Source organism: Castanea sativa, chromosome 5, assembly GCF_040712315.1.
Source record: "Castanea sativa cultivar Marrone di Chiusa Pesio chromosome 5, ASM4071231v1".
NCBI classification, from domain to species: Eukaryota; Viridiplantae; Streptophyta; class Magnoliopsida; order Fagales; family Fagaceae; genus Castanea; species Castanea sativa.
The window spans coordinates 45812948-45839317 of NC_134017.1; the positions used below are offsets into that span (position 1 = coordinate 45812948).

Below are 26370 nucleotides of genomic sequence, written 5' to 3' on the forward strand. Positions count from 1 at the left end.
TATGCATGGGTGATTTTAATGAAATTTTATATGCTGATAAGACTATTGGCGGCAACCCCAGACCGGAGAGACAAATGGATCAGTTTCGTATGGTGCTAAATAAATGCTATTTTCGAGACTCAAGATTCATAGGCCCTCAATTCACTTGGCATAAGCTTTTTGCTGATGGTAGGTATATTCGGTCAAGGCTTGATAGGGCTTTGGCCTTCACCAGTTAGGTTGGTAAGTTCTCTAATGCTAAATTATATCATATCTCAAATTTTGCTTTTGACCATAGTATTCTTAGTCTTCAGTTAGGACTTGTGATAGCCTCCTTTTGAAATCAAGCAAAGCAATTTCGATTTGAGGCCATGTGGCTTCGGGATTCAAAATGTGCAGAGGTGGTTTCGGAGGCATGGGAGAAAGGATTGTTGGCTAGTTCGGGTTGTCCTTTGAGTAATTGCTTGCAGGCTTGTAGAGAGGACCTTTCAAATTGGAATAGAAAGGAGTTTGGGCATGTGGGGCGGCGAATATCTCAATTACAAAAAAAGCTTCAAAATTTGGAAAATTTTGGGATAGCTTCTAGTGAGGAGCTTCGGGTAGCTAGAGCAGACTTGAACACGTGGTTAGATACTGAAGAGGTTATGTGGAAGCAACGTTCTCGTAACACTTGGCTTAAGCTAGGAGACAAGAATACTAGCTTTTTCCATACCAAGGCAACTCATAGAAAGGTGCAGAATTCCATTTTTGGATTGATTGATCGGTTTGGTGTTTGGCAAGAGGACCCTCGGGTTATTGAGGCAATAGCTATTGATTATTTCTCTTCATTGTTCACCACCTCCAATCCATCCAATTGGGAGGAGTTAAATGAAGTTCTTGAACCGGTGGTTTCTGATACGATGAATGACTTGTTGATCAGGGACTTTCAACCCTCTGAAGTAGTTTTTTCTCTGAACCAAAAGGCACCCCACTTCGGCCCCAGGCCCGAATGGTTTGCCTCCACTCTTTTATCAAAATTACTGGTCTCTAGTGGGTGATTAAAGCAGTGCGAGATTTTCTTAATTTGGGTATTGCTCCGCCTAATTTTAATGAGACGAATATTATTCTTGTACTGAAAATTAAAAATCCAAGTTTTATGACTGATTTTAGACCCATTAGTCTTTGTAATGTGGTGTATAAATTGGCCTCTAAAACTTTAGCCAACCGTACGAAATCTGTGTTATCTAGTATTGTTAGTGAGAATCAAAGTGCCTTTACTAGGGGACACTTTATCACAGATAATGTTTTGGTTGCCTTTGAAACTATGCATCTTATTAGTCAGAAGTGCAATGGAATGGTGGGGGACATGACCTTAAAGCTTGATATGAGTAAAGCTTATGATAGGGTGGAATGGGTTTGTTTGGAAAATATTATTCTTCGATTGGATTTTCATAGGAAGTTGGTGGATACGGTCATGTCATGTGTATCATCTGTGGTTTATTATGTATGTATTAATGGGCAACCTTGTGGTCGTGTTATTCTTTGTAGGGGTCTTTGTCAAGGGGATCCTCTTTCTGTATATTTGTTTTTGTTTTGTGCTAAAGGGCTTTCAGCCTTGTTGCGGTGTGCCTCAAATAGGGGTTTAATTAGAGGTATTTCAGTCAGTCGTCATGCTCCCCGTATTATCCATTTGTTCTTTGCTGATGACAGTCTAATTTTCTATCATGCTACTTTGGAGGAATGTTCAGAGTTAGAGCGTATCTTTTCTTTGTATGAAGGGGTTTCTGGTCAACAGTTGAATAGAAATAAAACAGTGCTTTTCTTTAGTAAAAATACTCCTCAAGAAATTCAAGAGGAAATAAAACGTTGTTTTGGTGCACAGGTCATCCGCCAACATGAGAAATATCTTGGCCTACCATCCCTTGTAGGGCGAAATAAGTGTAACACCTTTATCTAACTTAAGGAAAAATTGGGTAATAAGCTTTCAGGTTAGAAGGAAAAATTCTTGTCCTCCGCGGGGAAGGAAAATTTGATTAAATCAGTCGCTCAAGCTATTCTAGCTTATTCTCTGAGTTGTTTTAAAATTCCAAATTCTATTTGTGATGAGCTTGCTGGCATGGTAAGGATTTTTTGATGGGGGCAACGCAATGGGGTGAATAACACTGCAAGGTTGAGTTGGGAGAATATGTGCCGACCTAAGGCTGAAGGAGGTATGGGTTTCCGGGATTTAAAAGCATTCAATATTGCACTTTTAGCCAAGAAAGGGTGGCAACTCCAAACATGCCCAAACTCTTTGTTTTACCGTGTTTTTAAGGCCAAATATTTTCCAGAGGTAGATTTTATTGAAGCAAAATTGGGCTGTGCACCTTCCTTTGCGTGGAGGAGTCTTATGTCAACTCAACAGGTGGTGAAGTCCGGCTGTCGTTGGCAGATTGGCAATGGTGAGAGTGCCTCTGTATGGGGTGACAAATGGTTACCTTCCCCGTCAACTTTTCAGGTGACATCGCCGGTCCGTGTCCTTCATCCTCAAGCTCGGGTAGTAGAGCTAATTGATTATCAAAAAGGAGCATGGAATTCGGGTTTAGTTCGTTAGATTTTCTTGGACCATGATGCTGATTCTATTTTGTCCATTCCACTTAGTCCCTCCTTCCCTGCTGATTCTCGGGTTTGGGCGTTTACGGCGTAAGGTCGCTTCTCTGTAGCTAGTGCGTACCGAGTTGCTCTTCAAGCGAAGATTGTAGATAAGGTGTCTGGTGGTGGGCAAAATTCTAATCCTAGTCTCATGCAGTCGTTTTGGAACTTTGTTTGGAAACTTAAAAGAGTTCCAAATAGAGTTCGGTCATTTATTTGGCGTGCTTGCAGGGACATTTTCCCGACGAAAGCCAATCTTATGCGTAGGAAGATTATTGATGATAATGTTTGTGAAGGCTGTGGATTAGAGGTGGAAGATTCTGGCCATTTGTTTTGGCATTGTTCAAAAGCTCAGGAGGTTTGGGATGCATCGGGCTTGGTTGGAGTGCTAAAATTTAGCTAGATCAGGTCTCTATTGGATATGCTCTGGTTGCTAAAGTTTTCATTTCAGGTGGATGCAGAAACAATAGAACTTGTTGTAATGTTAGCTTGGTGCCTGTGGTCAGTTCGGAATAAGTCGCGGTTGGGGGGTGTTCGTCAATCTGCGTTGATAATCGTTCAGTGGGCACGGTCTTATCTGGAGGAGTACCAGCTGGCAAACTTCCTACCTTCTCAGCCTCGCAGCGATTCAGAAGTGTACTGGTTGCCCCCTATACCTCCCTGGTTTAAGGTAAATGTTGATGGAGCCGTATTTTCCTCTCTCAAGTCTGTTGGTGTGGGCATTATAATTCGGGATCACTATGGTCAAGTGGCAGCGACAATTAGCAGATTGTTGGAGGCTCCTTTAGGTCCTCTTGAGACAGAGGCTAAAGCAATGGAAGAGGCTATTCTGTTTGCTAAAGACTCTGGCTTTCAAGATGTTATTTTTGAGAGTGATTCTTTATCAGTTATTCAGGCCCTCAATGGTACTGTCAGTCCGCCAGCGAGTGTAGCTAATATCATTGCTGGTTCTCTTCAAGTCCTTCGATCATTTAGACAGGTGCAAGTTGTTTCTGTCCCTCGTGTGGGTAATAAGGCAGCTCATGGTTTAGCTTAGTATGCTAGGAATATTACTGATTTTGTTACTTGGATGGAGGAATCTCCAAGTTTTCTTGAACACATTTTAGCGCTTGATGTAATGTTTTTATCTTCTTTTAAATAAAGTTCTAGTCTTACTAAAATTAAAAAAATAAAAAAAAAAATTAATTGGATCTGAATCTTCTAAAGTTTTTAAAGTACTCTACCACTATACCACATAGAGTTATTTTAATCTTAATCTTTTATTTTATAATAATGGCTTAAATGATGAAATATCATTATTTTATTTTTTTTAATCCTTAAAATATGAATGACACATTAGCTATTATGAAAAACAAATTGATGCATCAGATTTTAAATCATTAATTAATTTTAGATTTCCAAATATATATAAACCCCAAATCTTTGTCGTTGTCTCTCTCGTCTCTTTATTCTTACCGCATTCACCATGGTATTTCACAATCTCATATAAGGCAACGAATCACATCTAGGTTTTCTATTACGGCATTTGAACGAATAAAGATTGCAAAGCAAAATTTGCAAACCCAAATGAAGATTGCAAAACAAAACTACTTTGTTAAGATTAATGGCCTGTTTGGATGTTTAAAAAAGGAGGGGGAGTAGAGTAGAGGGAAGGGGAGTAATTCAATTACCTTGTTTGGGAGTTTTTTAAGGAAGGAGGGGGAGGAGTTTGGAGGGGTTTCAACTACTTCCAACCCCCTCATTTTTAATTCCCCCAAATTGGAGAGATTTGGAGGGAGAGTAGAGCACATAAAATTATTGATAAAGTAAATTACCTAATTTACCCTTATTATATTTATAAAATTACAATGTTAAAAACAAGGGGAATGGCTAATTACTCCATTCCCCCTTACTAATTATAAAAAAATCCAAACAAGGTGGAGGGTAATCATTCTCCTCTACTCTCCTCCCCACTACTCCCCTCTACTCTCCTCCTTCTCTAAACTCCCAAACAGGCCATAAGGGTGCCAAGGAAAACACCATTTGGGTTACAATGGTAAAGGTACTGCAAGGTCATTGAAAAGACGATGTTTAAAGTAGAGAACTAAAACATTATCAACCACAAAGCAACCAAGGACGTTGTGGGGAACCAAACTACGTTGCTACAATTTAGCTTTGTAAACCTTAGAGAGAAAAATTAGACTTTGAGAGAGTTTCTAGAGCTTCCGTCATTAGAAATATGGAAGCTAGTTGATAATGAACAAAGATTGAAAGGTCTAGATCTGGTTTTTAGGTCTTTTTTTTTTTAAATAATAATAAAATTAAATTATAATTTAAAATATGATATGTCAATTTGTTTTTTCTTATAGGTGATGTGTCACTCATGCTTTAAGAATATTTTTAATAAATTAATTATGTGTCATCATCTATACCATTTATTATCAAATGAATGATCGAAAGTAAAAAGTACTCTAAGAACTCGAGAGAATCTAGATCCATGTTGAAGCCATTGCATTAACTCTTTTGGTGTACAATTGTACAAGCTTGTGGTTGTGCTAGTGACTTTGCAGGAACCCAAAGGAATTACAATAAACAAACAATAATAATCAATATCTTTAAAAAATTTTAGGGAACTCTTCCGTGTAGAATTTTTTAAATCATTGATTGCTCTTTTAGAATAAATGGTCCAAATAATGTTATGTCATTAAACCACGAACAAAATTCCTAAAATAATGGTTTTTTAAAAAAACTATAAATATACGTTCTTAATGTCTAAAAGTATATGTTATAATTGATAAGGGAGTCGCTATAAGTGCCTCTACAATTATCTTTGAAATTCCGCTTAAGCTTAATGTTGGTGACCTTTGATTTTCTTGAGTTGTTTTTAAAAACCAAAATTTTAAGGATTTTGTTAATGAATTGATGACATTGTATAATCTGGGCCATTTATTATAAACGAAATGACACGACAAAAGAAATCGTATGAGATGGTGAATTCCCTAATAAGAGCTCTGAAGGATTCAGCAAAACCTACATAGAAGCACACAGGCCAGAGGTTTAACAGCTTTCAACAGCTAACCAGAATAAGAATGTGCTATAAAGAATTAATTTGTTTTTGACATATTTTAAAGGTAAATAAAAAGTCAGTAAGTGGAATATTCATACATGAAGGAAATCAAACTACAGGAACACACATATATACTGACAAATGTTACAGCATCTAGAAAATCTGCCTTTTGATGAGTTTGAAGTTGCCGCCAATAAATTAAATTGAGGTATCCATAATGTTACATAATATCCCATGAACATGTTTGAATTGAAGTTCATATAACAGCCAACACAAGAAGCAAGGCAAATTCACCTGCAACCAGAAATTAAGAGATGCACTAGCAAAAAAAATTGTATTTTTGTAACCTGTACCTCCAGAAGAATGATCCAACAATTAGAAGGCTTCAAAAATCAAATCATAACCTATTACTCTTGCATCTGAGAATCATTTGCATAATCAATTAAGCTCTTTAACATGTGTGCTCATGTGGGTGGCTACCACATCAGCAAGAGATTGTATTAGTGACTTCGGGTCAAATATTACACCTACTTTTGGATCATGTATAGAATCAACATTTATCTGCAAAATAAATAAATAATTTGTTACAACCAATGTCCACAAATAATGCATATTGTCATCATCAAGCCAAGTACATTTATTCAAGAATCAAAATAATAGAACATCATTTTTGGCTTAGGAAATACTTGGAGTTTTTCTGAATACAGGGCACTAGAAAATAATGACATAATAGAGTGGCTGCTGCCAATGTTCAAGCTGTCAAAAGTCTAGCCTTATCAACCTTTCTTGTAACAACAGCAATATTCAAAACTAGCACTTTGATTGGAGGTGCCAAATCAGCCCCCATTGGGAAACTTTAGCTACCCCGGGGTAGTTTAAAAGCTTTTAATAGCATGCCCTCATCATAGTAATATCTGAATAGAACTTTAGTGTCTTACCCTAAAAAGCATATTGCCTTAATTTTATTTTCAAATGAATACTACTCAATTTGTAAATGAAATGTGGAACATCATAAATGGTAGTTTCATATAAGCACATTTTTCTAGAGCTTCATGTATGTTGTACCACTTAAAACAAACAGTAACATGCACTCATACCACATCAAATATTCCTTGGACAGCCAAGCATTGAACATCTACAGGAATTTCACCGTCTTTGGGCACCAAAAGTGAATTGATGTACTGACTTGGCTGCACAAACGTATAAACTTGAATAAATTACATATTTTCTTCATTTGTCATCTTCAATTCTTTCTAGGTGACAAAGCAAGATTTGTTCATACAGTACATAGTACAGGCCTTATCACAAAAGATAAATTTTGAAAACCCCATTCATGCTGCAAAGAATGAGAATAACTTTGCTATGAAAACATCACCATTCTCCATTGCAAAAATATGAAGGGAATAGAAAAGGTGGGGAGGGAGAGATGGTTTCTTTTCTATTCCCTGCATCAGGTGGTCTCTGCACTCTTAACTCTCTCTCCCCAGGCCTTACGTCTACCCAGTCCTTTACACCTGAACAAAGTCTGGGAGCATCATTTTTATTTTTTCCTCTTTAGGCATCATCACACTTGCCTTCTCCATAATCATCTTCTCTTTCCCTCTACACATGCTGTGTAGAGGTTACTCTTTAGGTTTTAGTGGGGTCTGAAAAACTGAGGTGCACTCATTAACCATTCTTTTCTCCATTTTACAACCTTCATTCCCTTGACATAAATTGATGAACATTCATGTTCCCCCAAATTGGAGGATCCTAGGTCTTTGTGGCAAATGGCTGAATGGTTTCTTCCCTATGGATCTTTTGTTCTGTTTATCTTTTCTATTCCCTTCATTCTGTTCATCTTTTCTATAGTTTGTTCTTTCCTTCATCCTTATTTTCCTACCCTTGTTCTGCATCACCACCCCAATCAGAGAGAAGAACAAGATAAGATAAATGAAGATCACCCCTGTTAACTAGCTGTTTGTGTTCTGTGTTTGAGGAAATCAAAAAGGGTAAGGAACCAAAGAAAATTTAATATTAGCACAGCATTTCCAATGACAACAATAACTTATCAGTCAGCTTCAGCCTAAAGGAGGACACAGTTTTGAGTTAACTTATAAACAGTTCAACCCTAATCATGGAAACATTATAAATTGCATGCCCAAAATTACTATTTATGGCATCCATTTGAATGAGGATCACCTAGTCACTTGGCAATCAGAAAAACTATTTCAAAACATAAAAGTATCTACTCACATGGTTTTTTAGACAATTATGAGGATCCCCATATGTTCGATTTAGAGCATCTGTAATGGCAGTTACAAAGCAAGAAGCAGAGAAGCCACTCGTTTCTCGGTCATGTGTACTATTCAGCAGAAGCACCTAATATTGGATGAACCATTAAGTACAAAACACATATTAAAACATGCAAAATATATAAAGTAGATATTGATGTCAAAAATCTGTAATAATGAGCATATATATTCAGATGGACTTATAAAAAATAAAATAAAAAACAATCATACATATACAGATGTACAAAGCAAGACATATTAAATTCAAAAGACCTAGCCAAATGGATTCAAGAAGCCATTTAAAACATTTACTCAATAATCACATGTATCAATAACTTGCACTTGATAGTGTGATGGAAATGTACCTTGCGGCAGGACCTTGAAGAAATGATCTCCCCAATGCCTAGTAGGACCTAGAAGAGGTAAATGATCAATGAGAAATATAAAAGACAAGTTTCCCTTTTCTTTCTTTCTTTTTTCTTTTAATGAAAAGAAAAAAAAAATTGTTGCTAGTAAACAAATATCACAAATTGTAGAGTGCTTCTTTCAAGATGGACTAGAAAGCTAAATTCCAGTGAGTGAACTTTTAGTTTTAAAACAGTATGCATATAATTCTTAACATCAAGTCAGAAAATTAGAACTTGACTCTGATAATTTCCATTTCACTCAAGCAGTTTGCTAGCTAAAGGTCAAGAATTTTACCAATGATGGACAAATGGAAGTAACGAGGGATCCCATAGCATAAACAATGCAGTCCACATTACTCAACTGGTCCAGGACAGCTGGATTTGCTGTGGGGAAGACCTAGTCAATATCAAAAGAGAAATGATCATGGGTTCTGGATATCAAGAATTAGTACACATATCTTAAATATATACTTTCCATACAGAATCAAAATAGGCTGATGTGTTAGAACTACGGAAAGGCACATCTTGAATTTTCCCATAAGCCAAGGAGTCAAACTTTTTAATAACTTAAGTCCTCAAGAAAATATAACAAATTTGAAAACCTCCCATTTTTACTGATGGCTAATGCTAAATCAGTTTAAAGAAAGGTTTTTATTTTAGCCTAGAATTTTTTCATATTGGTAAATTATGCACACCGTCTGTGGATCTTGAATCATGACCGTACTCTCCACCTTGTTTTACATGGGAAGAAGGTTCATTTTAAGCTAGAGCTCATAGACTTATATCTTGGCCTAGATTAAAGCTTGTCAGACAACATTCTAATATTAAAGAAAAAATTACTGGAAACTTGTAGGAGAAAGAAATTAAAATACCATACTAAAGCTAATATTTATATATACTTTATCTCTATATAACTAGAGATATATGGGAAAAAAATAAATATATATATATATATATATATATAAACAATCAAATATTGATGAAAAAGTATTAGTTCCATAGGACTCACATATCTCAGGAAGCACAAATTGGAGTTTCCTGACACCATAACATGCTTTTGAAGAGTCAAAAATGTAAAACATGACTAACCCAACATCCCTATGACAGACATGTTTCACTCAATTAGCAAAGGAATAGAATTATATTATGGCACCAATGCCAAAAAACTTTCTTTTTTTTTTTCCTTTTTTCTGATGATAAGTAAAACTGATCCAGACCCACACACAGGAGACAAGATGGGGCAGGGGCAGGGGCAGGAAAATAAAGGATAAGTTTTTTTTTATAATGCAATAGTTACAGTGGTGTTGGGGGGATTTAAATCCTAGACGTCTCCATTGGAAACACCAAGAGGTACTAGTTGAGCTAGAAGGCCTTTCGTTCCTTTTTCTATCCTTTTAAAATAAAATAAAAATATTTGCAGTATGACATGAATAAATAAACATTTTTTTGGCATGCAAATACAACTCATGCACCAATTTAGGATTGAGACCATGACCTCACCCTCCACCCCTTGGTTTATGGGTGAAAAGATATACTGTTTGATACAAAGACTGTCTGTGAATATTGGCTCCTAGTTTTCTACAAGTTCATGGAGAATATTGGCTACGTCTGCTTCAGCAATGAAGTTGAGTAAAGTTGTTGGCACTCAGCAAAGCCAGTGCAGAGGGAGGAGGAGGAGGAGGTCAGCTTAGAGAGAGAAGGTGATAACTTTTTTTTGGACTACTGAATGTACTGTTTGATGGTTTATTTTAGATGATGAGTGTTCCCACCCTCCCCCCCCCCCCCCGCGGCACCCCCCTCTAAACCACAACAACTCCCATCACTCCCACCACCTTTTCTCCAAGCACAAGCCAATCCACCTTTCGTTAATCCAAATTGCTTCCCCAGTCTTTATTTCTTCCCTCCTCATCAAATCCCTTTCCAACAACCTTGTTATTGGCCAAGTCAATTTGGTCAGTACATACCCCACCACACACCGACCCAACCAACCTTACCCCCTCTGAACCTTAATCCTCCTAAGTTACAACCTTCTCCCACAAGCACGTCCAGTTCTTCACAAACCAAGCCTTCACCTTCACCTTCACATGGGGAACGGGGGAAATCTACTTTTTTTCGCATTGACACAAAAGCCTTCTTCTTGACTTTTGACGGAGGTCGTATGGATTCTTATTCCATTACTGAAAAACAGGGTAGGTATCATGGTTCTATCCGGGTTGGTAGATCGGGTTTGAATTGGATCATTGCATGCTTGGTAGAGTTATGCAGTTGGGATTTTAGCAAGCAACATTTTTTCAAAAGGTTTCATGAGAATTATAAAATTCTGGAGTGCTCTAGTAGGCTGAATAAGGGTGGTTTTTTTGTGGAAATATCTGAGTATCATAATGGGGCTAGACGTGGTTGTTTGCGTGTTCCAGAAGGTTTTCATAAGGGTGGCTGGGCTTTTCTTGAAAGGAAGCTAAGTGAGTTTTTCTTTGGAAAACCTGTGTCTAGGCCAGGGAAGGAGGTGGCTGCCGGCGGTGGTAGGTTTGTAAAACCCACCAGTAATCCAAGGAACCATGTTTGGAAAGAGGTTAATGGTCACGTGAAATTAGGAAGTGATTTAGATTTGGAGAAGCAGTTTCCTAAACTTGCTGGCACGTTAACTCAGAAGGAGGGATTTGGGGGATTTGATTTTATTCCAAAAACAAATACCTCAACTCACCTATCTGGACGGCCAATGCGTGTATCTTCTTTTAAGTGGACTAAGGCCCATTTTTCTTTAAACATTTCGGTTGATCTTGAGGGTAAGGGCCAACGTGTGGTGAAGTGGGCCAATTTTGTTCAACCCAAGTCTGCTAAGGAAGTTTTAGCACCTAATGACACCAGGCCTGTTAAGCAAGCACATGGTGGGCCTATTCAGCAAGCCCAAGAAGGCCTTTTGGCCAAAACTAACCTGAAACAAACCGGTGACTCAAACCACCTGAAATCACAAGGCTTGTCACGATCTTGTGAGCGAGGTGAAGGATCGGGCTCCCCCGTGTGTGCCGAGAAGTCAACGCTATGTGCCGGCAAGTTGGGAGGTGATCTTTCAACTTCCGATGGGGATTTCGAGATGGCAGTGCAGGAGATTTGTGTTCCGATGGGTTACTCAGGCAGCAGCGCCAAGGTGGGGGTTTCTTCCACTGTCTCAGTTGCTGATGACTCAGCGACGAACGTTCCGATCAGTGGGGCTGTGGAGGTTTTGTGTGTTTTGAACTCCGGTGGTCATCCCAGCTTCACTGGTACTGTGGATTCTGCTACTGCAGGGTGTTCGACGATGCCAGTGAAGATTGCCGAGGTGTCTTGCCATCAGCCTTTATTGGAACAAAATCGTTTTTCTCCTATTTCTGAGTTGGTCTCGGATTCTATCGAAGAAGAGATGTTGTTGAATTGGGTCAATCCCACGGGGTCTGATAAGGACGAGGAGGATCGGCAGATGATGGAATATGTACCTTTGGCTCAATGGGATCCTAATGGGGGTTTGGTGTTAATGATAGAGGATGATGACCCAGTCGACATCTCTATGGAGGATGATTTGGAACCTTCGGCTTGGGTAAGTAAGAAGGTAAAGGGCTTCGGTAAGTGGGTGGGTTTTCCTATAGATTCCTGTGAGAGGCAGTGTGTTGAATTTTTTCAACGACTTGAGAAAGTGTGGGAGAAACAAGCTGCGGTAGGTAGTCTTCGTCGCATTGCTTCTTCCTCTACAAAAGGTATGAGGGAATTACGGAATTTAATTTCTACAGTTAATTATGATGGGCAAACTGGGAAACGAACCAGGGAGATTGTGAAGTTCAGTGGGTTGGGCTCTGATGGTTGTCCATGAATTTGAGACTTTTATCTTGGAAGGTGAGAGGATTTAACAATCCTCATAAGAGAGATACAGTGAGGAACTTACTCAAGGAATGGAAGTGTGAGGTAGTGTGTTTTCAGGAAACCAAACTAGATTGTACCAACTCTGCTGCTGTGAAAAGTCTTTGGGGCAACTCTTTTGTAGATGGGTGGCTTTAGATGCCATTCACACAACAGGAGGTATTCTTGTGATCTGGGACACAAGGGTGTATGAGAAAATTGATTGTGTGGTGGGTAGCTTTTCTGTTTCAATCTTGTTGAAGGGGGTGGCAGATGGTTTTGTTTGGATATGTACGGGAGTTTATGGCCCCAATGATGCCAGTTTGAGGGATGCTTTATGGGCAGAGCTTGATAGTGTGAGAGCGAGATGGAGTTCAGCTTGGTGTGTTTTTGGTGATTTCAACATTATTAGATACCCGGCAGAGCGGCTAGGTTGCAATTCGTTTAGTCCAGCCATGTTCAATTTTTCGGATTTTATCGAGAGGAATTTTTTGGTTGATCTTCCTTTGGTTGGGGGTGAGTATACGTGGTTTAGAGATTCAGTGAACCCTTCTATGTCTCGTATAGATAGAGTTTTGGTTTCAACTGATTGGGAGAAACACTTCTCGGATGTGATTCAAAGGTCTCTCCCTCGTGTGGTTTCGGATCATTGTCCTATTCTAGTGGAGGCAGGAGGCAGGGCGAGGAATAAAAGTCCTTTTAAATTTGAGAATATGTGGCTTAAAGTGGAGGGTTTTGTGGGTCGAGTTAGGTGCTGGTGGAACGGTTATCATTTTGAGGGATCCCCTAGTTATATTCTAGTATGTAAATTCAAGGCTCTTAAAAAAGACTTGAAGTGTTGGAATAAACATGTTTTTGGGGATGTGCATTTTAGAAAAAAATGTTTGTTGTCTGAGCTGTTGGATCTTGATATGAGAGAAGGGATGCAAGTGCTGACTATGGCAGAGAAAGCAAGAAAAATAGAGATTAAGGCAAAGATCGAGTCTTTGGCTTCTTTGGAGGAGATTTCTTGGAGGTAGAAATCAAGGGCTCTGTTCTTAAAAGAGGGGGACAATAATACTAGGTTTTTCCACAGGCTTGCTAATTCACATAGACGAGCTAATACCTTGAGGGGTGTGGAGGTTGATGGCATTCTGTATGAAGCTGAATCAGATATTCAGGATCAAGTGGTGGGGTTTTATAAGAGTCTTTACCAGGAACCTGAAGATTGGAGGCCCACTATTGATGGGTTAGATTTTTTGCTAGTTTGGATGAGTCTGATAGGTTTTCTCTTGAAAGGGAGTTTGATAGGGAGGAGATCATTGCAGCTCTTCAGGAGGCCGAGGGTGATAAGGCTCCTGGTCCTGATGGCTTTACGATAGCTTTCTTTCAAGAGTGTTGGTGTGTGATTGAAGAGGATGTTATGGCTTTTTTTGCAGACTTTCATAGCCAATGCATATTTGAGAAATCTCTAAATGCAACTTTTCTGTGTTTGATACCTAAGAAGATTAATGCTGTCAATATTAGAGATTTTCGGCCTATCAGCCTTGTGGGAAGTTTGTACAAACTTTTTTAGAAAAAAATGTTTGTTGTCTGAGCTATTGGATCTTGATATGAGAAAAGGGATGCAAGTGCTGACTATGGCAGAGAAAGCAAGAAAAATAGAGATTAAGGCAGAGATCGAGTCTTTGGCTTCTTTGGAGGAGATTTCTTGGAGGCAGAAATCAAGGGCTCTGTTCTTAAAAGAGGGGGACAATAATACTAGGTTTTTCCACAGGCTTGCTAATTCACATAGACGAGCTAATACCTTGAGGGGTGTGGAGGTTGATGGCATTCTATATGAAGCTGAATCAGATATTCAGGATCAGGTGGTGGGGTTTTATAAGAGTCTTTACTAGGAACCTGAAGATTGGAGGCCCACTATTGATGGGTTAGATTTTTTGCTAGTTTGGATGAGTCTGATAGGTTTTCTCTTGAAAGGGAGTTTGATAGGGAGATCATTGCGGCTCTTCGGGAGGCCGAGGGTGATAAGGCTCCTGGTCCTAATGGCTTTACGATAGCTTTCTTTCAAAAGTGTTGGTGTGTGATTGAAGAGGATGTTATGGCTTTTTTTGCAGACTTTCATAGCCAATGCATATTTGAGAAATCTCTAAATACAACTTTTCTGTGTTTGATACCTAAGAAGATCAATGCTGTCAATATTAGAGATTTTCGGCCTATCAGCCTTGTGGGAAGTTTGTACAAACTTTTTTAGAAAAAAATGTTTGTTGTCTGAGCTATTGGATCTTGATATGAGAAAAGGGATGCAAGTGCTGACTATGGCAGAGAAAGTAAGAAAAATAGAGATTAAGGCAGAGATCGAGTCTTTGGCTTCTTTGGAGGAGATTTCTTGGAGGTAGAAATCAAGGGCTCTGTTCTTAAAAGAGGGGGACAATAATACTAGGTTTTTCCACAGGCTTGCTAATTCACATAGACGAGCTAATACCTTGAGGGGTGTGGAGGTTGATGGCATTCTATATGAAGCTGAATCAGATATTCAGGATTAGGTGGTGGGGTTTTATAAGAGTCTTCACTAGGAACCTGAAGATTGGAGGCCCACTATTGATGGGTTAGATTTTTTGCTAGTTTGGATGGGTCTGATAGGTTTTCTCTTGAAAGGGAGTTTGATAGGGAGATCATTGCGGCTCTTCGGGAGGCCAAGGGTGATAAGGCTCCTGGTCCTGATGGCTTTACGATAGCTTTCTTTCAAAAGTGTTGGTGTGTGATTGAAGAGGATGTTATGGCTTTTTTTGCAGACTTTCATAGCCAATGCATATTTGATAAATCTCTAAATACAACTTTTCTGTGTTTGATACCTAAGAAGATCAATGCTGTCAATATTAGAGATTTTCGGCCTATCAGCCTTGTGGGAAGTTTGTACAAACTTTTGTCAAAGGTGTTGGCCTATAGGCTTCGAAGTGTATTGGACAAACTTATATCCAACTCCCAGAATGCCTTTGTTGGGGGAAGACAGATTCTTGACTTGGTTCTCATAGCAAACGAATGTTTGGATAGTAGAGTGAAGAGTAGTGTTCCGGGTGTGATTATTAAGTTGGATATATAGAAGGCTTATGATCACGTAAATTGGAATGCTTTGTTTTACCTTATGAAGAGGATGGGTTTTGGGGAGAAGTGGGGGAGGTGGATGAAGGCCTGTATCACTACAGTTCGTTTCTCAGTGCTTATTAATGGGTCCCCGGCTGGTTTTTTTGGTAGTTCGCGTGATCTTCGTCAAGGAGATCCTTTATCTCCACTTTTGTTCTTGTTGGTAATGGAGGTGCTGAGTAGGTTATTGAAGAGGACAGAAGAGGGTGACTCTTAGGGGGTTCCAGGCAAGCCCCAATGCGCAAGGAGGGTTGCAGATTTCTCATCTTCTGTTTGCTGATAACAGTATTCTCTTCTGTGATGCATCTAAGGAACAATTATTATATATAAGGATGGTGTTGATCTTTTTTGAAGCTATTACAGGCTTAAAAGTAAATGTTGGCAAGAGTGAAATTGTGCCAGTTGGTGAGGTTGGAAATTTGGATGCTTTGGCTCGTATTTTATGTTGTAAGGTTGGCTGTTTGCCTATGTCTTATTTGGGAATGCCACTTGGGGCTCACTTTAAGGATGCTTCAAATTGGAATCCTATTTTAGAAAGGGTGGAGAAAAAGCTCTCTGGTTGGAAGCGATTGTACTTGTCAAAAGGAGGTAGGCTTACTTTATTGAAGAGTACTTTGTCGAGTCTCCCAACTTATTATCTTTCGTTGTTTACAATTCCGCAACACATAGCAAACAGACTAGAGATGATTCAGAGGAATTTCCTTTGGGGGAGTTCTAGTGAAGTTTTCAGATATCTGCTTGTTGCTTGGGATAAGGTGGTTTGGCCGGTGGAGGTAAGGGGGTTGGGGATTCGGAAGATTGGGCTTTTTAACCAAGCTCTACTTGGGAAGTGGCTTTGGCGGTTTAGGAAGGAAGCTACCCATTTATGGCGTCAGGTAATTGCCTCCAAATATGGAGAGGGTAGTGGGGGTTGGTGCACTAGAGTTGTGAGAGGGACTCATGGTTGTGGGTTATGGAAGAATATTAGGAAAGGTGCAGACAATTTTTTCGGTCATGTGGTGTTTGCAGCGGGAGAGGGCAATCGCATTCGGTTCTGACACGATCCTTGGAGTGGTCCTATTCCTTTGAAAGAATTATACCGGGAATTTTTTGCCTGTACTGTGGTTCAGGAAGCTCTGATTTCTAACATGGTTATTTCTGCACCAGACAGGGGAGGTAGGAGTTGGAACTTCCTTTTCCGTTGCAATTTTAATGAATGGGAGTTGAGGAGATTTTATTCTTTCTATGAGCATGTCTCTGCCAGGATACCTAATAGGGAGGGTGAGGATATCTTGATTTGGCAGCTAAATCATAGTGGTGTTTTTGATGTGGGGTCCTTTTATTCTGCTTTACTGAAAGCCCCCTCTGCTTCTTTCCCTTGGCAGAGCATTTGGTGTGTAAAGGTACCTAAAAGGGTATCTTTCTTTTTATGGACTGCTGCTAAGGGTGGGATTCTTATAATAGATAACCTTGTTAAGAAGAATTTTCCCCTTGTTAATTGGTGTTGTCTTTGTAGGTGTGATGAGGAAACTGTGGATCACATTTTGCTTCATTGTCAGTTTGCATCTGTTTTGTGGAGTGAGGTCCTTATTATGTTTGGGGTTCAGTGGGTGATGTCGGATACTATTGTTTCTCTTCTTTTTGCTTGGAGGAATTGGTTGGGAACTTACTCTTCCAAGGTTTGGAATATGGTACCAGCATGCCTTATGTGGTTAGTATGGAAGGAACGCAATGCCCAAACTTTTGAGGACGTTGAGAGACCTATAGATATGTTGAAGAACTTGCTTGCTAGGACTTTGTTTGAGTGGGCTCGTATTTGGGGACTTACGCATTGTAGTTCCATGTCTGATTTCCTTATCTCTATTAGACTTTCCTCATGATTTGTTTGTTTTTGTTTCAAGGGCAGTGAGTTTACAATTATTTATCAAAAAAAAAAAAAAGGGCAGTGAGTTTACAATCGTAAACACATTGTTCTTTTTCATCAATAAAATTCTTATTATCTATCAAAAAAAAGACCATTGGCTTTATACATGACTGAATAATGAGATATACAATTGAGTTATCATGACAATATCCCTAATACTATACAAAAACATATAATGCAAAATTCACCTCATGCAGCAAATTACTGCCCTCACTTGACATGTAGAAAACCCGCTTTATTCTTGAAGGAAGAGCTGGAACTGAAGATCTTTCCTATCATAAATATCAGGCATTTGAATATAGAAGAAACTGTGTAAACAATTACCAGAAAATGAGACACTTTGTCTACTACAAATGTACCAAAAAAGTACCAGCATAGTGCCAAAACTCATTTAACAAGTCAACATCATATTCATAGGAACTCTTCCTCTATACCAACACCCTTTTATTTCCTTCATATATGAAACTCTTTACAAAGACACCAGGGGGACACCATAGAATTAGTATATAAGAGAGGAGAACCAATAACAACACCCTAAGGACTATATCTGAGGACACTTTGAAGGAAAAAGGATTTGAAAAACACAATTGAAATCAAGTACCCATCCCCATTCTATTGTTTGCTTCGACCTTTACTGGAATTTGGCATTCACTATTAACAGTCCAGAATAATAATTTAGTCTAAATTAAGGGAGTAAAAATAAATGATAAATGACAAGGCTTGTCACTTTCAAATTCAAATGAACAAAAAAAATCTCGTCATCTTCAGGACGCCATTGTGACCTCAACCACACTATTGTTGCCATGACCGCACAAATATTGCTACCGAACCACCATCACCAGTCCACCACTCTCATGACCACCATTGCAACAATTCCCACCAACATAAGTTTTCAATTACTCACCAAATGCTTTCAATAATACTCATCTTGCAAATTCTCCAGATGGATGATGCTATTGACATTATTTGACAATAATTAGCATAATTAGGCTTCTTATCATGAAACAGTAGCAGCATACCTTATTAATAGGCTCCATGGAACCACAAGTTGGATGAGAAATTTCATTCTGACCTCTTATTATAGTCCCATCCTAAAGGTAAGTTGCACAGAAGAGAACCATCAGAAAAAATCATAACACAAAACTCTCCCCTATTGAATATCCAAAACCAGCATCATTTCTGCAGACTATGGTTGCATAATTAGTTAAGTTAAAAAAGAGTTAATACAACATCACAAAAAAGGATTGAATCGTTCAATAAGCCAAATGAAACATCTCCCAAAAGATAAGCATATAAAATTTCAGCAAAACAATGAAACTCAAATATAAAATGCAGCAGCAAGAGAAAAGACAATATAAATGAACCATGGATTCAGATACATTCACAAGATTATGACAAAATAAATCACTATTTCCAAGTACCAAGGAAAGCTCAAAATATAGAAATACTAACTACGGCTTTATTTTACATACTAGAAACTGAGTATTAGGTTTATTGGAACAATGTTTCTAAAAAAAATAATAAAAAAAGGTTTATTGGAACAACATCCAAAGTAATGAAAGACGCTAATTTGCTTCAATTAATATAATAGGAGCTTGATTTATCATTTCCAATAATTCCAAAGAGTCTAATCCTAAAATTAAGAAACTTTTATCAATCATTAGCTACCCAACTTAATACATCTTCATCCAAATTGATAATTTGCCATTTGTGTCCTCTTTAGATAAATCATAAGTGGACCACGTGTAAAATAGAACTAATAGAAAGCATAAAAGATTACATGCCATATATAAACTACATGTGCATCACAAACTAAGCATCAGATATTTGCCATCCTAGACAGAGGACAAAACCCCTAAAAACTTTTGGAGTAAATTGGGAACTCAGAATGTAAAATCACTCCTCGACAAGAGAGAATTTTCTTGGACAATGGAAAATAACTTGGCCTGTGTATGTCTATTGCCATGCTCGTGCATTGCTTATAAGTTGTGCTAAAACTCATCTTGCCCACAAAAATTTTTTTCTATAGATGAACTGACATTAGAGTTGTCACATGCTATGCATGCCTTCTACGAAAAAAAACTAAGATAGAGCTCTAATGGACAATAAGAATCAAACCATCTCAGCTGATGTCAATTTTTACTCTTTTGGATATCAGGGCAAAACAGTTTGTTATGACGACTTTGGCAGACCAAGGTAATAGAAAAATACACAATGTCATTTTGGACTTTGAGCAAGATGGCTGGAAGTTTGGGCTTGACCAAAAAAGGTTGGAAGTTAGACCAATGGTCAGATGAAGGTGGTGGATCAAAAGCTAAAACTTTGACAATGCCAGGGCAAATGGAGGAATTCAAATCTTAATTACAATGTTCATGTTGGGATGAAATTACCACGTAGATAGGATCCAGCAAGATGCCATGCCCTGCTTACCAATGATCAATATTGGGCATCACCACTATTAGTACAATTGTTATGTTATTAAGTGGATACAGACTCTCTATGGGAAACAACATAGACATAGTGGTTGTCCAACAAAATACTCCACATAATAAAATATTGCCTTGGGCAAGTCACATATTGTGAGTTACCGCTTGCTTTATTATTTGTTGTATTATTTTAGAAATTCGATTTATGCTATGCTTGCTTTATTGAACTCATTTCATATCACGGTTCAAGCGTCAAAAATAAAAATGAGTGTGCTTTACTAATCCTTTTCGAAATCCAAAGAGGTTCCCCATGGAACCGAACCCCCGGAGAACTCTCAACTAAACTTTTCATAATATGCATAAACTTAGCCTCCAAAATACATGGTGAACTAAAATACAAAATGAAAAAAAATATATGCCCACAAGCATACATATACATATCAAAATATAGATCAAGTCATCATCATACCCATAATTCACACCCTAACGTAAGCCTGTCATTGGTCGAAATCACTGGGAGGACCAGACTTTCTGAAGGAATATCTGAAACACGTGAGAACAAAAATATTGCAGCATCTAAAGACTGAAAAAATATACGTGCTCCTGCAAAGAAGAAATTCCCAATGCTGCAAAATTATGTGTCAGTTAAGTAAATGGTAATATCAGAAAAGAAATTAATAAGAATAAGAATAAGAATTAACTAAGATAAAATAATTATTTACTAGTAAAATTGGATTAACCACTAGTGATTGAGCAAAATAAATAAATAAATGACTTGTGTTTAAGGGCTTGAATGTTCACAATCATAACAACAAATGACAATTCGATACCCAAACAAAGCAATGACTTATATTCATGATGGCCCCTGGGAAAGAAAAGGTGGGGTGTTTATCTAATGGTTGAAAAGTTTAACTCATAATTCTAATACATAAAAGGTGTGAATACAATAAGAAAATGAGTTGAAGCCAAATTAATTTGAAAAGATTGCTTAAAAGCTAAAGTTATTTAGGGACAACCTCTAAAGATTGATCAATGCCATTTCTGGAATCTTCCTGTAATAGTGAACCAAATGCAAATGTGTACACAGGTTACATCCCCAGCAAGTTAGACTAATATAGAGATTAACATCTGAGTTTCTGTGTTGGAGTCCATTGACATTGCAAATTGGCCTTCCCCTACACTGTTAATTTCTATAAGCCTAATCCTTAAGGAAGAGGTTTAAAACTCTTGCAAATTTATTCCCCACCAAGATTTCACCAGTCATTGCTTATGTCCAGAACTTAGAAACTTGCTTTTAGCAAGTACTCCAAGACCAAAATCTCTTAATCCCTGTTTAATAATAGTTATATAATTTAATTCACCATTTCCCAACAGCTTAAGCTTTTGGAACTAGTGGTAATTTATCATGGTATCAAAGCAAGTGATCATGAGTTTGAACCTCGTCTCCACTCTACCTTCCCTTTACCTTTATTAAGGGGGAATCTAGCTCCATGCGTGGGGAGAATTGTTAGAATAATATTTAAATAATTAATTCATTCTTTCCTAATAGCTTAAGCTTTTGGAATTAGTGGTAATTTATCAATCCAAAACCTCCAAAAAGGAAATCATAAACTCCAAGATTATCCAGCAATTGAGAGACACTACACGAAACAAAAAGCTTTAATAGATAAGCATAAGCTACATGTAATGGTTATTAGGAAGCCTACAATAACAAGGTTTACTCAAATATGATATTCAAATCCCTGAAATAGAGCACCATACTTATGGACCATCAGAATTTTTGTCATCACAACTCAAAACAATAGTCATCAAAATTTTAGAAGACATTACTATGACACAAAAAATACGAAACAACAGTAAGATCTAACTCAAATGACCAAAGTACCTGCCATTGCTAAAACAAAATGATTCATCAGATCGCCGGAGAATCTGTATTCAAAATTCATAAAAGTTATATAAATTTTCATGCCAAGCATCAAGATCAAGTAGTTCAAACTTGAAATGATCAATCAAAATTAGGAAGGAATAAAATGGACATATGAATTCATAGAAGCAGTGATGAGGGTATTAAAAAATTGAAATTGTCTGAGCAATATTAAGAAAGCAAATAATAAAAAATATTTATGTGAAGATAAGAATAATTTAAATAAATCCTTAACATAGTTTATCATATTAAGTATTCAATCTTTGATTGCCACACATATTATCTAAAATTTTTAGCTATACTGCATAATGTGATATAATAAACAATATGGAAAGAATATACCGTTGAAGAGTACAATAAAAAAATTAAATTAATTGGAAGCTAAAGTAAAAGTCTATGAAAAACATTTAGGTCCAGAAAAGGAAAGAAAAAAGCGGGCATATGTCTCTTCGACAAGAACACTTAAGTTTATTTACAGCAAATCAAGAACTGAAGCCAGATATTCACCTGGTTCTGAAAATAAGCCAGGAAAGCTCGAATTGTTTCCCTGTAGGGTTTTGATACACCATTCCATAGAAGATGTTGTCCTTCCACAATGTCGTACCTGTCAAATTCTCAACTCAGCATACCAATACTCAATACCCCCATCACAGTAACACCTAGCAAGTAAATGAGACAAACTCAGAATACATAAATATTAACAAGACAGCACAAGTTTTTTTTTTCTTTTTTTCTTTTTTACTAAATAACTAGACAGCACAAGTCAAAAGTAAGCAATAGGTTAATGCTACCTGAAGAAGAAATAGTAGCAATACGACTTGTGCACGATCAAAATAACCCTTTTTTTTTTAAATAATACTTGTAAATTTATATGTTCATATGACCCTTTTTGCAGGATCAGGATCCTCACCATTAGATTTTGAAACTGAGAGTCCATTAAAAAAAAAATAGTACATTCACGAATTTAAAGATGGATATGGTGCCACGTTATTCATAATCAGTTAGCATTCCTTATTTGCTGAAATGAGATTTTGAACGACTTAGCAACATGTACACTATTAGATTTATGAAAAAGTAAATCTCCACCCTCTCCATTTCAAAACAAATGAAGGGGAATCATTTTCCTGGTGTAAATAATGCCTAATTATCCAAATTAAAAAAAGAGTTAGCCACAACAACCACCCCCCCCTCCTCCCCAAAAGAAAAGGGAGCTTTAACAACTCTTTAGAGTTTAGAAAGAAGTTTTAATTGTTCTTCAAAGATTATCTTGTAAATGTATGTTGAAAATTTGGACTAGCAGAAGCTTATTCACACAAAAGTTAAAAATAAAAAATAAAACATTCACATAAGACACAAAAGTTAGATTTGATTTGGCCAACTCCAAGTTCACATCCACACACAATGCCAGCCAATATCTACAATGAAGGATATGGATTTACAACTTCTCAATCAAACCTCACAGACCAAACTCACAGCCTCTCACAAACGGTAACAAAACTACTCACAATAAGAAATCCAATAAGCAAACCACACCCAAACAAGAATTTGAGACAATTTTCAACGATGTATATTAATATATATATATATATATGATATTTATAAATTATGACTTACTTTAGTATTAGAATATTAATATTTTGGAAATAATTTCAAACAAAATCTGTTAAATTTCTTGGAACTTTTGATGAGAGAACTTTAATTGGAGCAATGTTTTTAAAATTCCTGAAACTTTGATTATAGAATTTCACTTGGAATAAATTGTATCAATAATTTTAATGTAATCATAATGCACCACATGACATAATTATATTTTAAAAAACATACAAAGAAAAAATTGAGAGGGCATCCACTTGTTCCTAACCATGAATCTAGTTATATTGTGTGACGATCCATGTGAAATACTTAATGCTACCATCACCCATTTGAAAACAAAATTCTTAATCAGCAGAATGATTGCAGAACTTATGATTCTTTTATAGAGTTCCATCATCCATGACTCACTTCAACTTTTCTGTCTAATTCTTTGTAATTGTTTAAGATTATTTGTGTTCATCGTCACGAACATGAAGTAATCTTTTGCTTCAATCAAATTCCATTACTTATAATAAAATATAAAAATAAAAAACATACCATTCTGATTTGGCCAACGGGGCATCAAGTGGTAAACGATGACCAAGCAATCTTCGGACAGCGAGAGCCTCAGCACTGCTTTGATCCGACAACCTCAAACACCTCGACCTTATGTCTCCAACAGCCGGACCACCTAATAGCGGGAAAGAAGAAAAAAAAAATGCACAAACACCATAACATAGAATTGTTGAGCAAAAACCAAAAATTCATTCATTAAAAAAAAAAAAAATTACCGAGGACACGAACAATCTCAGCGGTGCTTCCTCCGTCATCGGAAACAGGAAGAACATGCGCGACACGAGTCGTGAAATTCTTAAGCTCTTCCACCACACCGTTAAACGCAGTCCCACCTGTACAAAATAAAAAATTGTTGTTGTTGTTGTTGTTGTAAATGAAAACATATAGAGAGAGAGAGAGATTGAGTGAAAGTGGAACCAGAAAAGACGAGCAAAGAAGGCTGGTTAGGGTTTGAGTTAGAGGAGCAACGGCAGTGGTTGAGTGAGGAAGAACGAAGCGAAGCCATTGGAGAAAGAGATCCGAAAGGAAAATGGGAGGTCTTAGGCTTACTACTACTATTACTACTACTACTACACAAATGGAAAGAGGGAGAGGTAGAGGGACCCAACCAACTGTCCGCCATATTCCCGCGTCTTTCCTTCCACCCCACCCTCTATAATTTCTTGTGTGAAGCTTCCCCCCTACTCCCCCACCACCACTCGCTCTTTTTTTTTCCAAATTCCCTATATAATAAATTAATAAAATTCAAAACAAGACAAACATGAAACACATAGGCTGGGTTTGGATACGCATTTGTTTTCTTTTTTCTTTTTTAGCGAGTCTTGTGCCCCTCTCTCTCAGTAAATATAACTTTTAAATTAGGTTTTACTATAATATTTATATATTTAAAAATTATTTTATTATAGTGTTTTTAATTTTCAGTTTTCAGCAATATACGGTATTCAAACAGATCATAGTGTTAGTTTGGATACAGCGTTTTCCTCAACGCTTGCATTTGGCGTTTGTAGTCCATGGGTCTCGGGCACTGTTCACGAAATCAGCAAATACGGATTTCAACAAATTTAACTTTAAAACTAAATCTCACGGTACTATTCGCATATTTAAAAATTATTACGCTACAATATTTTCAGTTTTCAACAATAAGTGGTATCCAAACAAACACGTAATGGAACAAAATTTCACCTCACCAATAGCATTTTTTTTTTTTTAAGAAACAAAAACAAAACAGCACTGGTGCTTGATTTTAGTGTTACACATTGTTTTTTACTATTACAAATTTTACTCTTTTTTTTATTGAATATTTTATAATTGGATGTGACAACAAATAAATTTTTTTTTTTTTTCAGAATCAATACAACATATCATTTTGAATTAGCAATTTCTTTTGTCATAATTAGAGGTGTGCATCAAATTTACCAACCGAACAAAACCAACCCAGATCAACACTTTGACTTTCAGGTTGGTTTTCATGGATTGGTGGGTTGGGTTAGGGTTGGAATTTAATTTTTAATCTTGGGTTGGGTCGGGTTGAGTTCAAGTTGATACTTTTATCAACCCACTTAACCCAACCTAATCTACCATGTATATAAGTTTATTTGATTGTCTTTATTTTAACTATCATGTAACCCATGCAAACACATGGTCGCATCTAAAATTAAACACAATTTTTATTTTAAATAATTAGTCAAATTATTAAAAAAAATAACATGTAACACATGCATATTTATGGATACATTTAAGATTAAACACAATTTTTATCATAAAAATATAAATAATTAGTCAAATTATTTTTTTGAAAAAATAGACATAATTAGTCACATATTAAAATTCTTACCTCAATTTTAATACTACCTATGGTCTTCTTTTTTATAATTTTTAATAACATAGAACATGTGGTGATCTTTGTTTTGTGATAATTTTTACTGAGTACATGTGATTGGTTTTTTAAAAAAATTTATAGTTCATTAATATTAGATTTTTAATATTTTGCACTCATTAGTTTACTTGACACAAAAATTAAAAAACTTAAGTAGATACATGACACAAACTTAAGTGGATAATTATGGTGTGGTCCCGACATAAATTTAGACACATGACGCAAAATTAGATTTTAATTTCAAATTCTAATTAAACTTTCTCTTTAGCTCTACCTATATGTGTGTGTGTGTGTGTGTGTGTGTCTAGTTTGATTGGTTTTGGTATTTTTTTTAGAATTAGTAGTGATAAATTTGGAAAAATGAAATATAATGTAAGCATATTATATGGATTACAATTTATTGAAAAATGTGTATAAATAATTGATCATAGCCTAATTTTTTACAACGCAAATATGTATATATATATATATATATGCACAACCCATCAACTCAACCCTATCCATGTGGTTTAGATTGGGTTGGTTTCTATACATGTGATAGGTTGGGCTGTGTTGAGAATTTCTCAATCCAACAAAGATGAGTTGGTTTTAAAAACTCTCTAACCCAAACCTACCCACGCACACCTCGTTCTTCCCAGTTCTTTACTAAATTGAACATTATACCCATTACATTTAATCCCATAAAAATACAAGTAAATGATTGAATGAATTACAACCAAATTTGATACGGAATTAATGTCAAAAAACAAGAATTGAAAATCACAACTTTATCGTTGTCAATTTTTTGT

At 36.8% G+C, this 26370-nt stretch overlaps 1 protein-coding gene across 2 annotated transcripts; it reads right to left on the minus strand.

Moving 5' to 3' along the window:
- Nucleotides 1–5767: 5767 nt before the first annotated feature.
- LOC142637028 (uncharacterized protein YNL011C) lies at nucleotides 5768–24401 on the minus strand. 2 transcript variants are annotated; one of them, XM_075811321.1, is made up of 13 exons: nucleotides 24124–24401; nucleotides 23922–24038; nucleotides 23689–23821; nucleotides 22066–22162; nucleotides 21520–21563; nucleotides 20104–20260; nucleotides 18228–18299; nucleotides 17397–17480; nucleotides 8611–8712; nucleotides 8274–8321; nucleotides 7871–7996; nucleotides 6733–6825; nucleotides 5768–6196 (listed from the first exon to the last, which is right to left on the minus strand). In XM_075811321.1, the coding sequence occupies exons 1-13, from the start codon at nucleotides 24326–24328 to the stop codon at nucleotides 6074–6076; spliced, it is 1401 nt and encodes a 466-aa protein (XP_075667436.1). In that variant the 5' UTR covers nucleotides 24329–24401; the 3' UTR covers nucleotides 5768–6073. The 2 variants fall into 2 exon arrangements, with proteins under 2 accessions (XP_075667436.1, XP_075667437.1); XM_075811322.1 differs by lacking the exon at nucleotides 6733–6825 and having other exon boundaries at nucleotides 24124–24395.
- Nucleotides 24402–26370: the final 1969 nt, after the last annotated feature.